At 46.0% G+C, this 25269-nt stretch overlaps 2 protein-coding genes across 3 annotated transcripts in view; one reads left to right on the forward strand and one right to left on the reverse strand.

The window, feature by feature from the left end:
• Window positions 1-4927: 4927 nt before the first annotated feature.
• On the forward strand, window positions 4928-10715 carry MRPL33 (mitochondrial ribosomal protein L33). The gene is made up of 4 exons (XM_035321776.1): window positions 4928-5030; window positions 5649-5667; window positions 8181-8287; window positions 10401-10715. The coding sequence occupies exons 1-4, from the start codon at window positions 5009-5011 to the stop codon at window positions 10448-10450; spliced, it is 198 nt and encodes a 65-aa protein (XP_035177667.1). The 5' UTR covers window positions 4928-5008; the 3' UTR covers window positions 10451-10715.
• Window positions 10716-11413: 698 nt separating this feature from the next.
• RBKS (ribokinase) overlaps window positions 11414-25269 on the reverse strand; it is a 67435-nt gene continuing 53579 nt past the window's right edge. For both annotated transcript variants that reach the window (XM_035321774.1, XM_035321775.1), the window contains exon 8: window positions 11414-11767. In XM_035321774.1, coding sequence (XP_035177665.1) covers window positions 11594-11767 — 174 coding nt within the window. In that variant the 3' untranslated portion in view covers window positions 11414-11593. The remainder of the gene's footprint in view (window positions 11768-25269) is intronic.

A 25269-nucleotide genomic window follows, 5' to 3' on the forward strand; every position in this document is an offset into this window, starting at 1 on the left:
AAAGAGAACATCTCTTCCCATCGGGAATGTGACAGAGCAAGGCTGGACACTGCTTATGAAACAGCAGGAGGAAAGACAATTGTTTTGCAGAGACTGTGCAAAGGTCACTGCATGCTCTTTGTGTGTCATTGGGATGTTCAAATTGTATGTTTTGAGGTAAAATGGGTATAGAGAGACTAGAGCAGATGAAAAAAAAAAGTTTAGGGAGCTAGTCAGAGATGGTTCTGCAAGAGCCTATGGCTTCGAACAGATTTTTATACGTGCCCTTGCTGCACCTCATTTCTAGCACTTGTTCCTGCACGATGATTCATATTTTTGTAAGTATTGATCCCCAGTCTAGCTCAAACCTGATCTAAGCAGACATTAGTGCCCCGCTTAACTCTGTTTTTCTGCTATCCCATCAGGTGTAAATGCTGACTGGCTTCAGAGGCACAAATGCATAGAAAAAGGAGCGATGGTGCATTCAGTGCTTGCAGCAATGCAGCCCTGGGGCCTTCTCAGCCTGGAGTTCTTGGATCAGGCAGCTGAACCACAACACCACAGATGTCTGTCCCTCTCCTCCTTTCCAGCTCTCCACCCTTTACAAAATCCATCAATATTCCTACTCCAAATTTCCCAGACAGACAATTGCCAGACACAGGCAGACAGCCATCATTTAGCCAGGTACAGCTCACAAGTAACTCACAAAAGAGCCTGCTGGGATGAGGGAGGGGACTTCTGTGGGTGTATTGTTCCAGTCCCATCATTTCCCAAAACAATGAATGAAATAATAACATGTTTGTAAAGATGCATGACATCACAGCTACACTACATAGCAGCACTTGAGAAACAGCTTTGAACCCTATGACCTTCTTCCAAGTGAGAAAGTCTCCAGGGAGGCCATGGCAGGCAGAAAGCCCTATTCTTCTTCTAGTTCTCTAGAAGAAAACTTTTTTCCAGAACTAAAAAATGGGCAGAACCACCTCCACTTGCCACACTTGCACCTGCCTGTTTTCTTCTCCCTTAGAGCTGATAGCTCCAGCTTAAAGCTGAAGACACCTCTCTCGCCAAGAAGTGATGGGAGTTATAAACCAATCAAAGAGATTTTTTGGTATAAATTGAACTACGTCTGGGCACTTGAACTATTTTCCTCCAATAAGCTACAGGAGGAAAAAAAATCTGTCAGCGTCACACCACATTCACAGTGCATAATTACCCTTTCCCTTCACCTTTACATGTCCTGCTTAAAAGTAACTGGTTTTATGGGATCACAGCTTTGTTTTTGATAAACTCTTTGCCACAATACCACAGCTAAATCCCTTTTGTGCTGATTTGCAACCAATCCCACATTCATTTGGTGCACTAAGTACACTGCCTGTTTGAATTGCACATGTTTCTGAGCAATAGAGAGTAATTGCTGACCAGTTTACATCTTGTATTTTCCTATTTTACAGTGTGGTAAAAACGAAAGCAATCCAACATTCAGAAAAAAAGCCAAAACAACTAAGAACTGATTCTGTTCTCCTGAGAGAAGGTCTACTTTAGAGATGTAACCTAATGCACCTTCTACCCCATCCTCCCTGTAGACAGCCTCTTCTTCCAAAGAAAGGATTGCCTTCAGCAACAGTGTGGGTGACTTACATCTGGGGGACTGAAAAGCCTCAGGACTGAGCCCTGCTGATGACTTAAGCTGCTCTGTGTACAAAACACCATGCTTGGGAGTCAAAAGCCTTACTCTGCTGGCCCAAAAAGGGAAGAAGGTTTAGAGGCTTGCTAAAAACAACCTTCGATCAGCTGTACACATGTAGACAATGTTGTCTTTAGTGTCCCAGCTGGTCCCAGCTGTTGGCATAAGCAATGACAATGACATTCATTTCTTTGCATGAGACTCACCACACATATCCCACGTGAGTCCAATTTTTCAGCTGCCTACTGATGAGAACTGAAATTCACCCAGAGAAAAGCTGTTCTCGAGGCCCACAGGATCCCAGATCCATTGGAAAAAGTCTCAGTGGGGAGGATTACTCCTATGATCACTTCCGGGCTACTACCTAATTTTATCACTGATACCGAATGTCGTTCTTTTTATCATGAGAACCCCTCGACAAACAGGACTAAAAATAAAAAGCAAGAGCTTGGAGCTGGCACGAACTGTGCTACATGGACTCCAATTTGTATAGCAGGAACTATAATCACTCTGAGACGTGCCCAAGCCCTCGGGCATCCCACGGGATTTCAGTCACTTGTTTACAAGGTGTTTTGATTTGCAGCTGTTTGGCTACTGTGGCATTTCAAGAGGGGGCGGTTTGAAAGGATGTTGTTACTTTGGAGGTTGGGATTGGGAAATGGGTATTGAAAAATCACACAAGAAAACAGGCGAGTGCCGTCTTTGTTCTTCCCCCCTTACATGTGAATGACGTCAGTGCTGGGGAAAGGAGCTCCAGGAACAGATCCAGAGCCCGGTGCTCTGGAGGGAATAAGCAAGGAACAGGTACAGTCCCAGAAATGGAGCCGTGCCACGTGGGGGTGCCCCACATCAGACTTGGGGGGCCTGAGCTCCAGAGGTAAGAAGTGAGCCCCGCCAAGCCCACTGGTTTTCTGGCTTTCCTAACAAGACTGCCAGCAAGCACTCTGATACTGTGACACGGACACCTCTAAGAACTGGGCTAAAAGCCACAGCCAGCTCACTTCAAACAGGCCACAAACAGGCCAGCAGCTGAAACGGATTTGGTCACTGGCTTAAAGCGATTTAGCAATTAAGACAGCTCTTTCCATCATTCCCAGTCTCCTGACCTGGACAGTTCCTCTTTCACAGCTGCATTAAGCTAATGCCCACTTTCTTCTGGGCCCACTTGGGATAATGGGTTCAGATATGCAGAAAGAATGTAAAAATCCGTGTGTATTCTGGGATGAGTGACTTGTACAATTGTGCCCACTGCGTGTTTGCGTAGCACTGTGGACAGCAAGAAGCCTGCTAAGTTTTAAGAAGCTGAGGACCATGTCCACCAATCTGTGTGCATTTTTTGGCTTAGTTAGCTGATTCTTTATTATTATTATTATTATTATTATTATTGTGGGAAACCAGGAAAAACTGGTGGAGCTTTTCCCAGGCTTTAGAGTGTTATTCTCTTGTTTCAAGCACTGGGTTTTTGCATGTGTTAATTGACGGTAACTCATGTAAAAATATAATGCCGATACAATATTTACTTTGCAAACATTTAGCCTGCTGCCCCTCTCTGCTTTCCTCTTTTTGAAGTGGTGACTTACTTGAAGAGCCATGCACCCATGAAGAAGCGTCGCCCCTGCCAGCCTTGGATGCCAGTCCCTTGCCTGCCCCGTGTGTGCCAGCAACCTGACCACAGTTTCTTGGCAAAAAGCAGCAATCTCCTCACTTCCTGGAGGTAAAAGAGGACTCAGCCTAGACTGTAAAGCGTGGAAATGGAAAAAATCAGCTTATAACATGACAAATTGTTGTTTTTCTAGCTAAAAAAAAAAAAAAAAAAAAAGCTGTCGAGTTTGATTCTGAGTGACACTGATCGATTTGGCACCAGCAGCTTCTCCGCTGGAGACATGAGTGACTTCTCTCTAAGCAAGCATCAGAATTATCTAGGCTGGCATTACAGTTCATCACACTTCTTGCTTTCTCTAGGCAAAGTTGAAGGAAAAATTTGCATTTTCCTTGCACATGCCATCAAAGATCTCAAGGTACATGACTTATCCAAGCCCACACAAGAAATGTGTATGGGAGCTGGGGTCAAAAATCCTGACTCTCTCTCCTTTTCTCTAGCCAGCATGTCTCATCCCCCAAGGTTAGCTCTGACTGCTGCCATCAGGGACGTGCTATGCTGTCACCGTCGTGCCATACATACCAGTTTTAGACTCCCTGTTTTTCACCCATAGCTATGGAAAACTGTCTGCAGGAGAGGCTGTTAGAAAGGAAGTTGGAGATTGCTGAAGTCTATTCTAATCCACAGTGTCTATATTTATGCAGCCCTTGTCACAGCAGAGCAGAGAAAATGTCACTGGAACAGTTTTATTTTTGCCAGCAGGCAAGAGGTTTAAAAAGAGGCAGTATAACCTCTATTTGATGATGTGTTTGTACAAATGTTTAACTTGCTATTTCATTTAAAAATCTTCCTTAATGTTGATTTATATTCCTGGCAGTGAAGTCAGGAGGTTGGCAATCCCAATCCATTTCAGTCTGTGCTCTGACTGAGGCAATAGCGCAGATCGGAGAGAAGTCTTACAGCACTCACATTTTAGCATCCTGACTGTTTTCAAGTTCTCACTCTGATATTCATGGGCAGATTATGTAACAACTAGAGTTGTATGTTTGAAGGCCAAATGGAAAAGATTGAAATGTATCATTAAGAGGAAGTATTTGGAAATAATTGAATTGAAACGAGGAACGGCAAATCAAGTGAATGCTTGATGCAAGCGACACGGCTTTTCTTGAGGTGCCATGTGGATGCCCCATCCCTGGAAGTGTTCAGGGCCAGGCTGGATGGGGCTTTGGGCAACCTGGTCTGGTGGGAGGTGTCCCTGCCCATGGCAGGGGGTTGGAAATAAATGGTCTTTGGGGTCCCATCCAACCCAAACCTGCATGATCCTCTGATTCACAAGGCACAGAACATCGAACGAGCTGTGTGCTGTTGTGCCCACCAGGTCTTGTTTTCCACCTGAACGTGTCAAGCTGCCGTTTTTACCGCCCCAATTGCTAAACATTCCAGGACTCGAGCTGCTTCATTAACAGTTCATCTAATTGCTGAGGGAAGGAGAAGCCACGGCTCTACTGCGAACATTGGAGACGTGAGGAAACCCCGGAGTGCCGCTCAGAGCCGGACAAGGGCTTTCAGTGTCGCCCCCCTCCATCCGGCGCCGCCTCCACCTCACGCACCCGCCCCGACCGTTAACGGCCATTAACGGCCGCGGCCCCGCCCCCACCGCTCAGCCCCGCCCCGCCCGCCCCCCGGAAGCGGTTCCTCCGGGCCGGCCGTCAGCGGCGGGGGCTCGGCGGGGCGGCGGCGCCATGTTCCTCACGGTGGCGGCTCGTGAGTGCTGCCGGGCGGGGCAGGGCGGGGCTGGCCGGGAGGGGCCGGGCCGGGCTGGGCGGGCCGGGCCGGGGAGCGGCGGCAGGGCCGGGCCGTGCCGGGGGCCCGGCTGTAGGCGGCGGTTGCGGCGTGACCTTCCCCGGCGGGACTACAGCTCCCAGCGGGCACCGCGCCGCCAGCACAGCTCCCGGCGTGCCGCGCGGGGCGGGGGCTGGGGGCAGAGCCCGCTGCTCCCTGCGGCCGCCTGCAAGGAGGGCGGGGGGCGGGGGGCCGGGGCCGGCCTCTGCTCGCAGATAAACGGCGGGGAACGGGCTCGGCTTGCGCCGGGGGAGGCTCAGGTTGGCAATGAGGAGACATTCCTTCTCAGAAGGAGCAGGCAGGCGTTGGGACGGGCTGCCCAGGGAGGTGGTGGGACGGCCCGTTCCGACGCCTGGCCGCGCCTGCTGGGGAGTAGCGAGGCGTCTGCCGTGGCGCTGAGTGCCTCTGTGCCGCCTGCCCGGGGTTACCGCAAGGGCAGGCAGTGGGAAACTCTAGTCTTTATACATTGCATAATAAAAAGGAATAAAATAATAACTGTTTACTTTTTCTCTTCTTCATGCTGAAAAAAACACAAAACAGTGGCCAAGAGCAAATCAAAGTAAGTGACGTTTTACTGACCAGCCTTTGAGTTCTGCTACCGCCACGTAGCAAGTGACGGTACAAAGCACCAGACCTGTGTAGAATTCCTTAACACACACAACAGAATTGCAGCCCTTGAGTCTGGCTGCGTCCTTTCTGAACTTCCACGTGCGTTTTTATTACGGTAGATACAGAGTGGTGTAAAAAAGCACTTGTGTTCTGAAATTGCAGCAAAGGTAAGTTTTGTCCTTGCGTTGTCTCTCACCCAAAGCGCCCTGTGCAGGGGAAGCACACCTTGGTGCGTTATGCTTCAAAGAGAAGCTGTAAATCATGCATGGGATCTTCCTCTTGCTTACCTTTGGTGCTTTTCCAGCCGGGGAGCGCCAGCTGAGGTACCATGGGGATCTTCGTGCTGTTTGCAGGCAGGACTTAGGGCAGCTGCTCTGAACCTTTCTCACGGACAGGGCACAGGAGGCTTCCCGATTGTAGCACATTGGTGTGATGGAGCAGAGGGGGTGCACTCAGTACGCTGGGCACCTTGATTTGCTCTTCAGTTCAGGAGGGACGTTGGTGGGCTCTGGGAAAGTTATCACAGCCCTTTGACCTGTAAAGAAAGCTGCTGTGCTTTAAGGCTTGGAAAGGAAGCAAAGCACACTTACAGCATGGGCGCAAGGAGATGAGATCACATGGAGAGAGTGACTTGGATCCAAAATGCTGTTTATAACAAATTTAGCTAGACAAATCCATGGAGCTAAACCGCTAAGTTTGTATCGATACACTTCTGTCCTGTCATTCTGTGAAGCTGCGTTCTGTGCAACTCGATAATATTTGGTACCACACAGCCTTGAAAACTGACTTCTGGTACCTTTTTTTTGAAATTTTTAAAAATCAGCCCCCAAAATAGCCATTATCATCCACTTGCTGTGTCTGAAGAGGTTCTTCTGTTACAGGATTTGCACAATTGTCAGGGTTTGAATCTAAGGGGTCACTTTCAAGCACGTGTGAGACAGGGAAGAGAGCAGTTTGACATCTTAGCTTCCTGCTGAAACAAACACAGCAAAGCAGGGCTTTTTCTTGAAGTGAAAGATGGTATTGCTAATATAGTGGTTTTTTTTTCCTTTTTTTTTTTCTGCTCTTCTTTGTGTAGTCTTGTGTATACTTCAGGAATATTTTACCTCCTTACATTATTTATACTTACGTGCTTCCCCCTGTTTTTATCCCCATGTCCTGATAGCTTCCCATAGCTCTCCTCTGCCTGAGCTCCCAGTTACAGCTCTTCACTGGGCAGCAGGTTTTACGAACAAGGTGTGTTGTTCAGAAAGGACTTGGCCCGAAGTACGTGGTGCACAAGGATTTCAGTATGCCTGGTCATACTGCTACCACCGATTCCCCCCAAAAGGGGAAACTGCGCAGAGGCTTTGAGGAAGTGGGTGAGGTGCAGGGGAAGGAGTCTGTGTGGTTGCTGGTGCCGCACATCACACCTGCGGTAGCGTACAGGAGAGGGCAGTCACCAGGGATGATCTATAGATGATGCTCGGTCGGTTGGAGGGAGGCCGGTGATGCTCTGTTTATGTGTAAACCACAGTAAATGACATTGCAAAGCTGAAAAGGGAGAGCTCCGGAAAGGACGTGGGGCAGAGCTGTGCTGGTGAGAAAGGATGGGTCTCACCAAGGTGAGCTGTGACCAAACTGGAAGCAGGCGGATCTGGGAAAGTGAACCGAGTGCCCAGGTGCGGAGATGTCGCCAAACCTTTATCACAGTGGGAGAGAAAGACGTCATTTACAGAGGGGTTAAAGGCTTTGACCTTTCCTTTGAAATGCAGAAGGTGCCCTCTCTTTCTAGGAAGTACTGCGAGCCTTGGAACAGCTGCAGGGTGAGGGGCACTGGGCCATCGCCAGCCTGCTCCATGTGCCCGGTGTCACCCGGTAGGGAGGGGGTTCCCGCCGGCTGGGCAAATGTCAGGTCCTGCGCCTCTGCAGGGACGGAGGGCACCGAGGAGCTCTGCTTCTCCTTTCTGCCTGCCTCTTGTTCCATTCTATTGCTCCGGTTCCTCTCTGCATGTGGAAGTGATAGTCTGACATACAGTGCTATATGCAGCCTGAACGGCTCTAACTACCATCACCCTTCCTTTCTTTCCATTATTGTTTAGCTGTAGTGACTCAACCCTGTGTTTTTGGTTTTTTTTTTCTTCCTTTTTTTCTTTTTTTTTTTTCCTTTTTTTTTTTCCTCCTCCCTTATTCCCCCACCCTGTTTTGTGGAGGAGCTACTTCTCTGTGGGCTTGTGTACTACTTTAGTTACTTCAGCTTCATGCTGGTATTTATGGTTTAGCAGGCTCTTTTTTTGTGTTACATTTATTTTAGCATATTATTTTAAAGGTCCCATCCAGAACATCCGTGAAATTGAAATGAAATATCTTACGTGACAAATTGCTTGTGCTAAAGCTTGTCCACTTGGCAGTGCCCCCCCATGCACACGGCCGGCCGTGGCTGCGTGCTGTGCCCTGATGCAGACACCTCCCTTGTGACTTCAGGTACATTCTGGTGAGGATGAAGAGCGCAGCAGAGACCGGCTACTGCTTCAACATCAGGAGACTGCGACTGCAGGACAAGCTGGTCATGCTGAGATATGATCCCATCGGTAAGGGTTTGGGGAAGAAGCCAGCCTGCTCTGTGTAAGCTGCTCTGGTTGTCTGGGGGAAAAGCTTGACAGTAACAGGATTTTTCCCATCTGAGCAGAATATGTCATAACACATTTGATACTCAGATGACTGTACAGTTGCTGTTCTTTGTGACATTCCACTGGGAAGTAAACGTTACCCTCATTTTACAGATTGTGGCACTGAAACAAAGTAAGGACTTGCCCAACACATCAGTCTTTGATGACAGCCATGCCACATGTCAGTGGCAAAGCAAAGTGACACAGGAGTTCTTTCATTCTGTTTCTTTGTGCGGTTTGCTAGACTGCTACCTCCAACAAGCAGACACGAAGCGTGCTTCAATAGAAATGTTCTGTTCAGCTGCCATGGGTTCTCCAGACAATACATTTTGCCCATTGCTTACAAAATGGACTTTTAAAGAAATAAGCACTTTTCCTCCTCCCCGAATGATACCACTCTCTAGATGATGGTTTGTGGGTTCTTTTATGTTGCTCTGGTCCTTGCAAATTGTCTCCATTTAAGAATCTGATTTGGTGGTGAGTTATGACACTTGACAAGATGCCTTTTAGTCACAAAGCTTTTTGAAAGGTGACAGAGCTCATGCTTTTTGGGGGAGGAAGCAGTCTGCAGTTAACATAAAGATTAATTTGGGGAAACTCAGAAACTGAATCAGACAAGGCTAGAAATTGGGGGAGCTGATGCAAAAAAAAATAAAATATATTATTTAAACCTAGCATGAAGAGATGTATTGAGCAGCTCTGAGTATGTAACATAATACATGACCAGGAGCTATGTGGTGCAGGCTTTTGTGGTTGTTAGTTAATTAACCTTTTCATACCCAGATCTAACAGACCAGGAGCTTTATGTCAAGTGGGAGAAACTACTGGGGAAAATGCATGCACTCATCAAAGTTCTCCTGCTGACAGAGGCTGTGGCTTTCCTTCTGAGTTTCATACACAGGGGAATCAGAGATCTCCGGGATTGTTCCCCGAATAAGAAAACGTTAAATTAGCATTTCCTTTACTGCACGTGAACATTGTGCAAAATGTACCTCCAGGAGCTTCGCAACTTGCAGGAAATGTGAAGACTGGAGAGCTCAGGCTACGTAGTGCTTCTGTTGCAGAACATGTAGTAGGTTGTTGAAGTAAGAAATTGGAAGTAATTAAGAAAAAAAGCTCTGATCTTTGTATCCTATACTAGAACACAAGTGAGAAGTTGATGTGAGAAAGTGCCGCATGTGTGAAGGGAAGTAAATTTGAGTCTAGATACCAGCTCACATCAGGAATATGTTAGGAAGCATTTTCACTTGGCATGCATTTTCACCTTATGTTTTGTACTTTTCAAAAACCTGGGCCCTCCACAGAATGAGTTTGGTGAAGTAGTGGCAGTAGTGCCCAAGTTTCACTACCTCCTCACTGCAACAGCAGAATGTGTTACTAAGTTGGAGGATTTCTTAAAGCGAAACTTGTATGTGGAAGGAGCGATTTTGTTACTGTGTGGATTGTCCTTGCTGCACTTTCCAAGGAATGAGTATTGAAGTTTAACTGGAACGGCGCTGCTTTTCAGACGGCCTTGCAAAGCTTTGTCCAGATTCTTTCAGTAACACGTCGACTGTGCTTAGCCTGTAGCCGAGCTGACTTTGCTAACATCTGCATCAGGTGTTGGAGGCAGGCTCTGTTTCACTTTCCAGTCGATCTGCGAGTCTGCCTAGATCCAGCCTGTCATCTGTAGTTGTTTGGGCTCTGGAGCTGGGGAGTAGTAGAAAGCCGTAAGAACCTATTTTTGTCCCTACATCAAACAGCTGTGACTCAGAATAGTCACACAGAGCAGCTGGTGAATGTTTTCAGCCACTTAAATCCTGATGGTTATTTTCACAGAGGTAAAACGGACCTCTTAGGAGCTAAAAATTACATGTGGGAAAGCGAAAGCACTGCTCGACTCCTTCAGGAGCTGGTTAACAGCAGCGCTGCGCCAGCTGTGGCTGCTCCACGGTCATTTCAGCAGCGAAGCCAGCCAGGAGAAAGGGATGTAGGCTTGTTGAATTGGGTCTTAACACTTCAGGGTTCTTAATAGATTTTTTTTTCTTCTCTATAGCAAAACAACGTGTCCTCTTCACAGAGAAGAGAAAAATCCGCTCTATCTGAACAATGACTGAACTTGATTTATGCACAAGGAGAGGATGGTTCGGGGGGAGAACCGGGTGAATGCTGATTCAGAAATCCTGCAACATGGGCTGAAAAGAGAGGAAATGAACTGGGATCACCGTCTCCTGTGATTTGAAGGCCATTGTGAATAAAACAATGTAGAGAGAGAAAATTCTTCATGTCTGGACATAGATCATCACAGTAACATTTATTTATCTTTTGAGTTATTTTTACAGTACTCAATTAAAAAAAATTAAATAGCAAATCCCATTGTCTGTGTTTTCCATTGTGAAAGAGGCTGTAATCTTCAAAGGAACTATTGTTTTATAAGGCAATAAAAATTAACATTTTCCACAGCAGGAATTCAATGGCAGGATCACAAGTTTTTCTAACCTACCAGCCGCAGATACAACAGTAGTGACCACGACGTGGTGTCATTCCTTGGAGGGGCAGCGCCGCGCCAGCTCCTTCCTGGGCCAGGAAGGAGAATTGGGAACCTGGTGGAACAAGATGTGCTGGTGGATAAGCTCTGAGCAGGGCTAATAGGGCTGTAGTGCAGCATGCCAGGTAAGCAGGCCAGGTTTTTAACTTCTGGATTTTTACTGACCATGAAGACAGTAGATTGCCAAATCTCTGGCAGGATTTGCTGGAGGGTTTTCTCTAGCCTTCCCACCTCTGTTTAGGGCAATGCAGCTTGACACGTATTTCAGAGTCAGCTCAGCAGCATTCTCGGCCCCCTTCTCATACAAAGGAATCTACATGGGTGTGCAGACCGCAGAGCATGGTGCAGGCATCACCCCTCAAGTTCAGATAAAATCAGGTCAAAATGTTACCGGGGGCCCAGTACCCTCCAGACGTGCTGCTGTAAGCTCTGCCGCTGTCCTGTGCTGGATGGTGTGCTGGGGGACGGCCACAGTCCGGTAGCTACATGTGGGGCCAAAGAGCTGCTGTGCTGTGTCTGAAAGATAACCGGCCTGCCCCATCTTTACAGCCGTAGGACAGGAACTAACCAGGACTCCTCAAATAAGAAGCAAAGAGACTTTCCTGCTCTTTCCAGTCAGTGGAGGGGAACGTCTGTGCAGTCGGGAGAATAATGCAGTCTGGGATAAGATAAAATCAGTACATTCAGCTAGACAATATCAATTAGAAAAGGTCCTGAGGCAAGTCTTTCCTGTAAGGATACGAAGATTGTGTCCCTGATGCCTGGACGCTCACTGAGGCAACACAGTTACACTTCCTGACCACTTCCTCCATGGGTAGCTTGGGATAGTAAGCCAGGTAGAAGGCGAGTGCTCCCACAAAACTGTCTCCAGCTCCCTAGAATAAAATAACAAACAAGTTAAAGCCTCCTCGCGCAGGGGAGCGATTCAGATGTGTTTACTGGAAAGACAAAAGTTGTAGCACTGATTGCAGGAGTCAGGAAATTGTTTGGGAGTAGAGTTCAGTTCACTTTTCCAAGCCTGGGAAATGCTGCAGTTTTAAACTAGTGCCATAATACTATCTTCGTGCCCCACTGTTCAATCAAGGTACGTGCCATAATATGGCTTGAAGAAGAAAAAAAGGCAAGTGTGCTACAGCTCGGCCAACGTGCTGCTATAAACACTGCTTTTGAAACTTCCTGTTGTTGGAATGTCAATTTTGATTTCTCAACCTGTATGTTTCATTAAAGCTATTTTTCTCTCACTTAACTTCTGTTTTTCATAAAGGGCAGTGGTAGAAGGGGCAGAGAAAAGGGGAAAAATAAGCCATGTGGCTTGTGGTGTCTGTAAATTCCTAGTCCCAAAATGATACATTTTGATGCCTCCAGACCATAGCTGTTTCTCATTAAAAAGGTCCCGCTAATGAAGGTCTATGCTGTGTCTATCATGTAAGCCACTCTTATTCCCAGGGTGAGCTTTGCCACCTGTACAGAGTTTGACTACAGGGGCTGCTCAGCTTGGGCTCTGGCAGCTCTCGAGCCTCCGGTCCCCAGATCTTGTCTCATGAGAGCTGCCCCGAGTTGTGCTCTGACCAGCAGGGAATGACAACTGTTTGCCTCCTGAATGCTTTTTAACAATAACTCTGGTTTTACGATGCTCAGGGCTCTATAGCGCACTGAACAACTGGCAAAATGAATCACTTTTAACTTGACTGGCACATTGCATTCCACAGGGTCCCTTCCCACTCCTTCCCTAAAGCTGGATTGATTCCTGAGGCTAATTCTCAGTGGTACGGTGAAGCTGCTGCTCAGGTCCTTTTTTAAATCATACATTTATACCCGGAAAAGTGTTAACACTGTACACACGGGTAATATCTTACTTATCTGAGAAGCTGCATATGGACTAGCTCTGCTAAGGGGTTTGCCTCTGTAGTTGTAATAAACACTTCTGAGGATACAACAGGCCCCAAGAGTCACAGGGCAAGAGCAAAGGGCCTGGAAAAATGCAATTAAGCGAGCCGAGCAAAACTTCTAACTGGAAATTACGGAGAGGAAGTAATTTTCCAATTTTGAGTTCTAGTGGTTCTCACTGTTACACTCATGTGCACTGTAAAATCATCTGTATGTAATATCTTTCCTGAAAAAAAAAAAGAAAAAACACAAAACCCATAAAACCCACCACCCTTTCCACAGAAATCTGGTGTGAGCAGCTGACGGGGCGGAGTACAGCAGTGAAGGAGCCCCAACGAAGTGGGTGAGTGTGGCTACGCGTTGCCCCCAGCCACGCCGCGCTCCCCTCACCCAGCCCTGCCAGGGAACCCCCCGCTTAGCTCTCCAGGTCTGAATTTTGGACACTGTCCGCTCTCGCCTTGACAAACACCAAGACAATAAGCGAAGCTCCTGTGGCAGCAGCTGTTCCAACACCCCGTGCGGCTGGGCAGAGCCGGGGCGGGCTTTTATCGAGGTCTCTTGGGCCTTTGTCTCTCCCCCACTTCCCCGCGCGCTCCCACAATGGCAGGTGGAGCAGCAACAGGTGACTGCTGGTTAAGCATTGCCAGTAGCTTTTGTCTGATGCATAATACAAAAATCTTTGGCCCATCTCAGAGTTTATAATCTAATCGGCGCGCGATTAATTATTAAAGTTACTTTGGCACTGCTGTTACAGACGGAAGTCGAATTTCAGCAAGCAGCTCTGTTATGCTGCAGGGCTAGCAGGAAGGGCTCGTCGTTTTTACACGAAATGCTTTTCATACAGCTGATTACCGGGTAATGCAAGTGGCCAGATGCGATTTTAATGAGGAATACTCTGAATATCTGGCGTCAACTGGCACAAACTACACGTGGAGGCACCCCGGGATGAATTATTGTCTTTTTGATCATTTTTGTTAATGGAGATAACTGGATAGCACCCCAAATTACTGCTTCACTATGGAGCAATGAAAAACTAATGGCACGTAGGCATGCCTTAGTTTGGGTGACAGCGAGAGGGAACCCAGGTTCTCCTAGCAAAGCCACTGTAGCCATGAGATGGTACTAACTGACTGCAACGATGGAAAAGGGGATGAGCAATAGACTGCCATGCAGAATGGAAAAAGGCATCCTCGTATTTTTTTTATTTTCAAGAGAAAAGATTAAGGGATGATTGGAGAGTATACAAAAGGATTTGATAACAGTAAACCTTGGCTGAAATCCTTACTTTCCATAGACAGACTGAAGCAGTATCTCTAACGCTCAGCTGCTACAGACCCCAGGGATATCATAAATTCAGTTGTTAGTAAGCCAGCATTTTCTGTGGGGGGTGGTTTCGGTATAGGAGCTACTACTCCGAGAACAGCAGCATGTATCAGACTGATTACGTAGAAAGCCTGTTCAGCCTTGCCTCTGGTCCACGCAGATGTGACTGGTCAAACACAACGTTGAGGGCAACAGCAGAGCTGATTCGGCTGCAGTAAGAACTATTTTTGGCCTACAGAAACAGACCGTCCCTCCTTCCTAGGGTGGATTAAGCTATGTGGAGTTTGCTGGATTCAGAAAAGGTCAACACAGAGCAGAAGGAACTGGCTCCGAGTAAAATCAAGATTAGCTTGCTTAACTGTGGATTAGCAAATACTGGGTTTATACTTAGCTGTTCCAAAACCTGCTGCAAGAAAAAAAAACCTACAAGAACAATGATTTTGAAAATGATCAGGAAGAAGCATTTATCCTGCCCACTGACAAAATACAAACACAGGATCTGTAATATTTTACATTCTTCAGCGTTTGTCTTCCAGGAATCCTAATACATTGCAGACTGTGAGATAATCCCCATATCCTTGAGTGCCTGGAGACAATTCATTCCGTAATTATAAAACTATAACTTGCTTAACCTTTCTGAGAAGCAAGAGATGCTAGTTTGTATGAAATGAAATAAAGAACCAGATTTAAAAAAAAGTTGGCCTGATACGGTGTGACTAGTTCTAAAATGCAAATATTCGGTCTTGACCAAATTCTATGGTTTTGCAGCAGTTTTAAAAACCTATTTATATGCTGAGCCACTAGTCTGGAAGGTCCTTGTTTTCCTGTGTGTCTGGAAAAGGGCATTTTTGTTTATTACAGTCCAGCACTGACTGAGATTCTGTGCCTCTAGAGAAGAGAAAACCCACGAAAACACTTCTATTTATACCTTAGCTTTTGTTAGCCCTGATTTGTCAGAAGCTGGTTCACAACTTCAGTATCACTATTTTTATACGATGCTACCCTGAAAAGCTTTTTATGGAAAGTGCTTTGTAAGTGGAAACTATATTGTTCACCAGTCTTTCCAGCAACTAAAGTGTTTTTCAATCAGTCATGCCCAGCATAATAGGATGCATTTCACTTATACAATAAGATGATTTGTTCACCAGAAATATTTGGAGGCCAAGAGGCAAAAGCTCCAGCTCGCAGTCTTGCTGCAGTTGCGCTGCCTTTTTCCAGGGCGACCTCTTGCTCACCCTTTGCCCTCCCAGCCTGTCCTCCTGTGGAAGAGTAGTGGCAGTGCCGCAAGAATCGGAGCAGGGGCTGGCTCCTGAAGCCTTGACATTGTTACCGAACCTCAGAAAACTTGCCTTGGGTGATTTCTCCAGAAGTCGTGGTCTGTGTGTACTCTGTATGTATGTTAAATGGATTCAAGCAATGTAAGACATTGTAAGAGCATGTTATGAAGAACTAAAAGGGTTGATGTTTTGTATAACGGGACAACGGAAACAACAGGCTCGCCTGTAACTATAAACTCTTCATTTAGCCAGTAAATCAAAACAGCAATCCAAAAGCTGTCAAAAACTGCATTCTAACGCAGGATCAGCTTTACTTCTTGCAATGATGTTTACAGCCTCCTAGGAGTTTTCACAGCAGCGCACAAACAAATGCAGCCCACGGATTACACTGACTTAGTGCACCCTAAATACACAGCCATACAGAGATGCCCAGCTCCGACGAAGGCCTTGGAGAATTCCTGTTTTATTTGCATCCATCCACAACACTGCGGCACTGGATTATGCTGAGGGTGACACCCCTCTGTGGCACATCTGCTCAGTGCTCCTTGCTGCCTGCCCTGGACCCAAACTACAAGTTACTCCACGTAACACAGAAATACCCGTCTGCAAAGACATCTCCTCGGGAGCAGGGAAAGCCTCTGTCCCCACACAAGAACCACGGGGCTGGGTTTTGATGGTTACTTGTGGAAGCAGGGAAGTGTTTCCAGCCTTTGGGATACATTCAGATGTTCAGTGCCAAGGGGGTCTGTGTCTCAGCTGAGAGGGAAGTTCAGATGAAATGCTCAGGGGGCAAAATACCCCTTGGTAATGGTAGCTGAATCACTTACACGACACTTTGGGAGGGTCTCTAATGTTTCCTTCTCCCTAAAACACTCTATGTTTATCCCTTATGTGATGGAGAAAGGTTTATTTCCAGAAATAGTACTGGCTGCTTTTTGATTTTTTATCTGTTTGCCTGTGCAATACATTTTTGACTGGGGGATGGGATGGGACTTAATATCCCCCCCGCCCACTTTTGCTTATGTTTCACTGGAGAGATATTCTGGCAGTTTGAATTAAGACAATCTTTAAATTAAGCTAACTGCACTGTCCTGAAACTGTCTTGAAATTAGTCATTTGACTATCATCAAACAATCTAAGCTTGAGGCCTAGCAAGAGTGACTATTTCCGTGGTGTCTGGGGTGCCTGGACCCACATGGAAGGGTTACTGTCTTTGTAGGGAGCCCCACAAACACTGGTGGGGTTCTGTCCAGCTGTGCTCACAGGGCCAGACCCCTAGTCCCAAACTTCTTAAGCCTGCAATGCCAGAAATTACAAAGAGCTTTTCCAGTAGCACAGTTATTCCTGTATCTGTGCATGGAGTTTTGAGCTAGAACAAAAGAGAAGGAGTCCTTAGAATGGAACTACTACATTTTGCAATTAAAAAAACAAAACAAACAAACAAAAAAAAACAACAACAACAAAAAAAAACAAGCTTGAAACACACAGCAGGGCCCACCTTGTGAGGTCTAACCTAGGCTTCTGCAGCAGCACAGCCTGGGAGCACCGCAAAGCTGCTCATGTTGAAGAGAAAGAAGTGCTGGGAGAGGCACTCTGTGCCTCAGACTTAGAAGGTCTGGATGATGACCGCGTTTCTGCGCTCAGTCCGTGCTCTGGTAGCGGAGCGCTTCTGCAGCCTTGTCAGGAAGATGACCTCCAACGTGCTGCCTGAAGCCAAAGGAAAACGCAGAGAGCGAATCCCTGGTGGTGGAGCTGGCCTGGTCCTTTCTTCTTGCCCTCTGCCTTTCCTGCCTGATGTGGTCTGTGACCCCAGCCCACGGCTCGGGGGATGGTTATACCCCACCGTGCCCCTTCCTCCCGGCCCGGTGCAGAAGGGCTGTGCTCAGCCGCTGCTTCAAAACCATTTTGGGTTGTGTTTGCTGCACCCTTACTTGCAGTGATTCAGCCTGCAGTCTCAGAACAGACTGGAGCTGAGCTACGGTTCTGCTGTTGCTGAACGGCTCACTCCCCACTCGTATCTTATCCTGGTCTCATGCTTCCACGCACTCCCCTACCTCAGGCCATGCGCTTGTGCAGCCAGGCAGGGAGGCCGAGCAGCTCCCCCAGCCACCGAGGGCTAGGCTGGCCAGCGCTGACCCAGAAACATTCGTTCCCACCCAGCCCGGCAAGCTGCTGGATTCCCACAGCACAGCCAGGCCAGAGCAAAGGAGAAAGAGGTCAGAAACACTCCTGTCAGCAGCAACGTGATCTTAGATCAGCTCGAGCCAACTGTGAAACCTCACCCTCGGTCAACACGAAGCAATTCATTAACTCAGCTCCGTATCCAAGCCCTAATGCTCTGGCTCCTTGGCCACGGGGAAAAGCCGCCTGCTCCGCTCCCCCCAGCACCCTGGGGCTCAGGCTGGACAGATGAGGAACGATCACGTTTCCTTTCTGTATCTTTTCCAGCCTGTTCTGGGAAGCTGTGGGAAGGAGCAGTCCCTGCCTTTATTGCATCTCTGTTGCTTTGCACTTGCATGGGCACTGTGTGGGTCCTGCACAAGGGCAGCACGGCACCCAGCCCCTCGCATGCCTTGAGAACTTCGAGGTAACCCAACGGCACCCACTGCAGACTCTCAGTTGGGAAACATCAAAACCAAAGCACGCCACACAATGCCTCGCATCAGCCGTCAGGAATTTTTACCCACTTCCTGACAGATTTCCTGATGGTTCATTAACAGTGATTAATCAGCCTGACCGTTAACCCCCTGCATTCCTGAGAGATTAATCTCGATACAAGGCCTCCTGCATACATTTTCTTCCCTTTCCGAAACATCCTACTACATTTAGCTATTGCTGCTTCTACAAAGATCAGAGGCAAGCATTACAGATGCATGAATTCCCCTGGAAAGTTATCTGGTTTGTGGTGAAGGCTGGAAATAAAACGTACAACATTCACAACTCTGCAATTTTTATATGCCATCTAAAAAGCACAGCTGAAAGCAGAGATCTGGTAACATCAGACAGTCCCACTCTGCATGTTCAAAGCCCCTGTACAGCAGCTGTTTTGGAGGTAGGTAATACCGCTCTCATTTCACATGATGGGAAACAAACTGAAGTCAGGATCAAGAATTTTAGGGACACCCACTTGGACACATCTGTGGGCTGAACTCGGAGGTCCTGATCTTGCATGGTCGTGATCTTGCATATAACAGGAGTCCCACAATCTACCCATCCTCTGAAAATGAGGGACAGCTGGGGAACCCCAAAAGTGAGGCATCCAAAACTAGTAAGTGGACCTCCTCTCTCCCCTGAGTTGCCCAAAGCTCTGCTAGGCTCAGTCAGGACCAGAACAGAGCAGCTCCTGCCTCGCTGCTTAGAAGAAAAGCACTGCAAGGTGCCTGCGAGGTGATGGTTTTCTCTCAGTGCACGCTGATGAAACCTGGGAGAGGATGGGAGAGCTGCCTCGTGCCAGGGAATTGTACTCCGGTATGTCACTCAGCACTGGGGAAGAAAGCTATTCTGTGTCACAAGCCAACTCCAGGAAGCCAACAAAGTATTCACCCACGGGGAGCACTCTGTTTTCTGAATCATCAAAACAATTCAGTGTGGTGATGCTCGTATAAACTCCTTTCAACTCCAGATAGCATTAATGGGAGGTGACAAAGTTCTTTATTACACAACGGAGTAAGCGCACCGAACCAGGATCCTCAGCTCTGCCTTGGCAGCCATGGCTCCGTGGTGCTGAACCTGTGAGATTCCCATCAACCAGACAACTCACCACTACTCTGACTCCTACGCACCACAGTGATGCGGATATTTTGGCAAGGACTATTTCTATTCAGGATACACTTCTGTGTAAGTTTTCAGTTTAAGCTTCAGTTAGCTTTTGCCTTGGTGCCTGCTTCGTCCTTGGTCTCACAGCTGAGCTATGATCTGTGACCTCCATTCATTTGAACTGGGAGTTCATACCTAACAGAGAAACTCAGAAGCAGCAAAGGAAACCCTCCACGAATGTTTTTTTTTTTTTTTTTTTTTTCTTTTTCTCAAGTACATATAAAAAGCTTATGACATATAAAACACAGCACTGTAAAACTCTCCTTACACGTCAGCTCAGTCCAACTCTCCCCAGTGGCACTTGCAAAGAACAGCATCTACACCAAGACGTGTCGACAACAGGGGCACACGCAGACATTGCTGCTGACGGGAAGAAGACGGTCTGTCGGCTGAACGTGCTACAGGAGCTGCCGATACCTTTCCCAAAGTTTGAGCTGGGGTGGAAGCAGAGCTGTGCTGGAAGCCCAGCACTAAATACAGCAGCTCCTCAGGATGAAGGTTGGTTCGTACCTCTCCAACTGGTTTGTCAAGCCTCAGCAGCACGTGGCTACTCTCCTGCTCTGATCACAAGCTCCACTTACATCACTTCCTTGAGAAGCACTTCACCCCCCTCATTATTCACACCACACTCATGCCAGCTTGTAATTTCTGCCTCACAAAGCTCACGCTTAGGTGTTAATTCGCAAATTTCAGTTAATGAGCACATGAAACTAGAGCCCAAGCCCTGCCCAGACCACATCACATCACTCTGATAGTACGCTGCAAAGACTGGCAGTGGCTTTCCCCACTGAGCTCCCCAGCTAGGAGAGACCCGGCCAAATTGTCACCAGCTGTGTCACCCAGTGTCATGTCAGAGGCTGACGGGACCCAGGACCCCACAATCTAACAGCCAGGTCAGAAGGGGAAAATCTCCTTGCTGGGCATTTCACTAGCCACATGAGTGTTTTTTTTTTCTCTCAAACTGAGGGAAAATGCCAAAAGTCTCTTAGTGATCCCATGTAATCTGACGAGATGCACTCAGGATGACACAACTGCCATCTCGCCTGGAATTGATCAAAAAAACATTCTTTTTTTGCACGAAAGCTCCATATGCTCGAATGCCTCTTTCAAAACCACAGTATCTAGCCTTTGTTGGCTGGCCACTGCTCCCGCCTACCTCTGAACTACATATCCTGGAAAAAAAAAAAACAAACCCAAAACTTCAGGATTTTTTTTTGTCTGAGCTCACTCTCGCATTGTCCTCTTGCCAGCTCCCCACATTCTTTTTCCTACCGACTTTGCCTGAGCTTTTTGACGAGCTCTCTAGTTGGGTCTGCCCTCTGGAAGCTCAGCAAGATGTGACCCACAAGCCAGCACTGCTGCTCTGCTCCCTGGTACCCATTCTGCTGTCCTTCCCGTGCAGGGCATGGGGGCAGAAAACAGGGCTCCCCGCTCACTCGTGGCCTTCAGCAGTAGGTTCCCCGTAAAGGAACCTTTATTACAGGGTCTTCCCAACAGGGTCTTTCCAACAAATGTACTGCCTGCTTAATGGGTTCAGCAACAAAATCTTAGATACCAGGAACGAGGTACAACCTTCCAGAGACCTTCCTTACCTTTTCCCTATATTTCTGTATCTGTTTCTACTTTCAAATTGGTAGAAATAATACACCTTATAGCCCTTTTGGCTGCTGACAAACACTGCTGCCAGAATTTGGGAATCTGCTTTTCTACAGCTGAGTTGCTCTAGAGCAGCTGACTTTATATCTAGATGTCTATCTGTACACAAGAAAACTCAAAACAAAACCCTGAGGACAGTGACAAAATCATTATGGTCAACTGAAAACTGTCCACTAAACACATTACCATAGGTTACTGCCATTATTCACCAAAACCTATGTTTTTAGCTTCCTTTCATTTGTCTAGCTGAAGCTATAAAATGCATTCCTTCCGCAGGACAGGCTACAAAGGATTGATTCCTTTACCCTTGATAAGAAACAAAACCGGCATTTTCTGTGGTTAGAATTTGCAAAAGCAAGAAGCCCGATTTCCCCATTATTCTCATTTCTCTGTTCTTGTTCTTTTGAAAACCTAATTATGCAATATCACTAATCCAACGCAAACCTTATTGGTTTATGGAGTGACCAAATTACTTACCAGAGGAAAAAACAAGAAACTGTTGGGGGAAATCAGGTCTTAGGTCAGTATCAACACTGCTGCAATTGGCACTTCGGGGTAACTAAGTAGGCCAGGGGCTCTGGAGGCAGGTTTGCCTCCCCTCTCATCAAAGTCCGAGCCAATGTGGACAAACTGAGAAGATGAGGAGTTGATGTTCTACAACCAGGATAATACCTGGTTGTGCAGAGCGCAGCTCTAAAGAAGAAAAGGAGGCATGCGACATTTGTAGACTAACCATAAATGCAAGAGGTAAAAAATGATGAGTCGTTATGCCAAGAATATGCTGCACTATTACACAGTGGTTCACATTTTCAACTTCCTACGGCACAGGCCAGAAAAAGATACTTGGGAAGGTGACGCTCTGGATGTGCCAGAAGCGCCAGCTTCCAGCAGCTATTTTTAACTGCAGGAATTTAATTAGAAAGGATGGCTGCACACGGTTGGTCTTCCTTCCTCTCCATTCTTTGTGCAGATCAGATAGCCCAGTATGTGCCATTACAATGGACAATGTCTCGTGTGCTGGTGTTGATGGCACGGTATCTGTGCTGTGCACAGGGTGAACTGCATGTCCAGGACTGAACTTTCCTGAGAACATCATTTTGGTGGAGCCCCTGTGTTGGCTTCACCATAAAGATAAGGAGAGGAGAGCAAATCAAGAGAAGGGATGCGGCATGTTCTGCTGCGATGTTTTTGACTTGTGTTATAATGCCATAGTTAGCCCGACAGAAGCAGTAAAAGATTTCTTAATCAGTTCTCAACCCGAATAAATTATACCACTGTTTCATTTATGAAAGCAGCCCAGAAGTGAGATGGCACAAAGACAGCTTCAAGACATTTTGGAATTCAGCTTCCTCAGCCCTCATCAGAATGTAATCTCAGGCCCAAAGTTCTGATGCTGTATGCTTCTTGCCTTCCGGCCCCCACAACAAATGTTTGGGTTGGTGCACAACTGCTGCCAGTATCCCTACATTTTCCTTTCCAGACTCACCAGTGGGTTAACCTCCATACTGGGATATTTCTCAATATGACAGCAGTGGAGCCAAAGCACCTGTCCAGAGCACGTTGCCACAAACCCCTGCAGCCTCTTCAAGAAGAATCCAATGCAACGCAGCTAGTGTGTACTTTCTCATTTATGTGCACATCAATGATGACATCCAGTTCTAATAACGAGACAGATGATATCCTGACAACATTTTTTTTCTCCAGGGCTAATTTCCTTTGAAGAGAAGCACAGACAAGAAGTTACGGTTTTATCAAGGGAAGCAGGTTCGCATGCCACGGCCTGGCCAGTCCCTGTGTGCTTTTGTTCCCCATCTACAAAACCGAGGTAAGAATAGTACTCGACCTTGTGCTGTGAGTACAGAAGTAGCAAACAATGTAAGGTCCTTAGCAACTTTATGTATATGTGTACATGCACACTGAACAAATCTGTAGGACGCAATGGGACAAGATGTGTTGACCTGCTACTGATGGTGTGTTCCTTGGCAGCAAAACCAAATAATTTTTGGGATCACTACAGTAACTGAGACAGAAATTCAGTTTTACTATGAGGTTTTGTTGCCCAGCACTCTGCAGTCTTAGAAAACTAAATATTTGTTTTAAACTTCTTTTCTAGTCTACATCTTCATTAAGTATCCCCTTCTAGTTTAAAGCAATTTGTGGCAAATGCTAATACTGCTTTGGGCCCACTTCTCCCTGTCAGCTGTATCTCTGTTAAATTATGCATTTCCATCTGGAAAGAAAACCATACAGGACTGTAGGCTCTCTTCCACTTAGAGTCAGGAATGGAGAGGGATTTAATTAGATGCTCCGTGGCTGAGAAAAGGACTAGAGCAAAAGCCTGGGTGGTCTGTGGAATCTTCCACTGGAAAACAAGGCTGCAAATTGTTCGCTACAAGCCTGCTTCTGTTTGCTCATTTTGTTTACATTGTTTGTACTTACAGATCAAAATAGACAGTTACTAGGCAGATAAACAGTGTTTCCTCCCATGACAATGTTGTGTAGAAGTTCAGCAAGCAGCATGGGACAATATATGTCTGCGCTTCGTTTTTGGCTATGGCACCCCAACTCCTTACGTAACGTGAAGCAGAATGATTTTTAGCCAGTGCTTCAAAGCACCTAATTGCTAACATTTCCAGTCCCATCCTTCCTATCTGTAAAATGGGGATAATAAAGCCTTCTCTCACTGGGAAAGAGAGAGCATCCAGCTTGCAAAAGTAATAGCTCTCCACCTCTTATTTGGCAGCCAAGGCAGATGGACGCAACACATGCAGTTCCTCTTGTCACCAGATACCTATACACACTCAGGCCACCGACCAAGTCTTCAAACGCTGAAGTGTGTTTAGAAGGCCTGAATCAGAAGCAGAAAATTGTGATGAGCCAAGCAACTCTCATCTACACTTAACTGTGAGTCAACTCAAATGTAGTGATTTCAGTCATGTGCCCTTTCACAGTTCAGCTGAACTTCAGAACATAATAGATGCAGCTTTAAATAGATTTACAGTGCAGATTGCTGATCTGAGTGTCTGGCAGATTAATTTATTCCTCGTGGTTTTTCTGTTCCAAAATTCAATGGATTCCATATTTGTAAACGAGGGAATGCAGAGAATAAGTCAGAAAGTGGGCTATGACTGGAACCAGGCTTATTTATTAACCTATTTTGGTTGCACGTTAAAGAAAGGAAGCTATTGTGATGTTGATTCGTGGGATGCTAATGGGCACTCTGGGCATAATTACTCTGTGTTGGTGCATGAATAAACCACACTGATATCTAAGTTTTTCACCCAAAAGTAACTTTTTCTCTTTCTTTGAAAAGGGAAGATAAAGAAAGAAGAAGGAAAAGAAAGAGAAGGACAAAGAAAAATTAAGAGGGAAAAGATGAAAAAGAAAAAAGAATGAGAAAAAAAACTAATAAAGAAAGTAAAAAGAAAAAAGAGGAAAAAGGTAAAAAGAAAAAGAAAAAAAAGAAAGAAAAAGAAAAAGAAAAAGAGAAAAAAGAAAAAGAAGAAAAAGAAAGAGAAAAAAGAAAGAGAAAAAGAAAAAGAAAAAGAAAAAGAAAAAGAAAAAGAAAAAGAAAAAGAAAAAGAAAAAGAAAAAGAAAAAGAAAAAGAAAAAAAAAGAAAAAGAAGAAGAAAAAGAAAGAGAAAAAAGAAAAAGAAAAAGAAAAAGAAAGAGAAAAAATAAAGAGAAAAAGAAAAAAGAAAGAAAGAAGAAAAAAAGAAGAATGAAGAACAAGAAAAAAAAAAGAAGAACAAGAAAAAGAAAAGAAAAAAAAAAAAGAAAGAAAAAAAGACCTTGTCCTTTATGGTCACTTTACTCCTCCATACTACATCTTCGGGTAGGAAGAGGTTAAATACCCAACAACATTTTTCTCTTCTTAGCAAGTTACAGAACTGTACATCAGACACATTGTCTGCCAAATGCTTCATTTACTACCAGCTGCATTTTTACTTTGTTGAGAGATAGCTGAAATAAAATCACTGTTCTTTGTGCAAACGGCATGCTAAATAATGTATGGCTACAAGATTATTAAATAGCAAAGGCATTTGATAATATTAGAGTCAACCACAAGTCCCACTTCTGCTGATGCACAGAATTTTGAGTAATTAGTCATTGCACGGAGTGTTGTATTTATATCCCCTTGAGCCTCAGACGTTAGGCCACAAAGTCAGGAGACAAAGAATTGCTGTTATTAGGAGGACTGTTTTGGATTTATTTATATTCTAAGGCTTTATTTCAGTGTCCACTTCACTCCTCTGGCTCAGGCTTCCTCCAAACCAGAAGATACAGCTAAGTCAGAGAATTTTAGTGTAAACCATATTTTTACAGACAAGACCTCTCAACTTCAAGCAAAAGAACTTCAATGAATTTGTAAAGCCCCCAAAGAAGCACAAGTGGCCTGAGGTTATATGACAAGCCTG

This window comes from Oxyura jamaicensis, chromosome 3, assembly GCF_011077185.1.
Source record: "Oxyura jamaicensis isolate SHBP4307 breed ruddy duck chromosome 3, BPBGC_Ojam_1.0, whole genome shotgun sequence".
Lineage (NCBI taxonomy): Eukaryota > Metazoa > Chordata > Aves > Anseriformes > Anatidae > Oxyura > Oxyura jamaicensis.

Bases quoted from the DNA above. Each gene is read 5' to 3' on its own strand.
- MRPL33 (XM_035321776.1), top strand. From the start codon at position 5,009: ATGTTCCTCACGGTGGCGGCTC. The intron at 8,288-10,400 runs GTAAGGGTTTGG...TCTTCTCTATAG, and splicing joins GCTGAGATATGATCCCATCG to CAAAACAACGTGTCCTCTTC.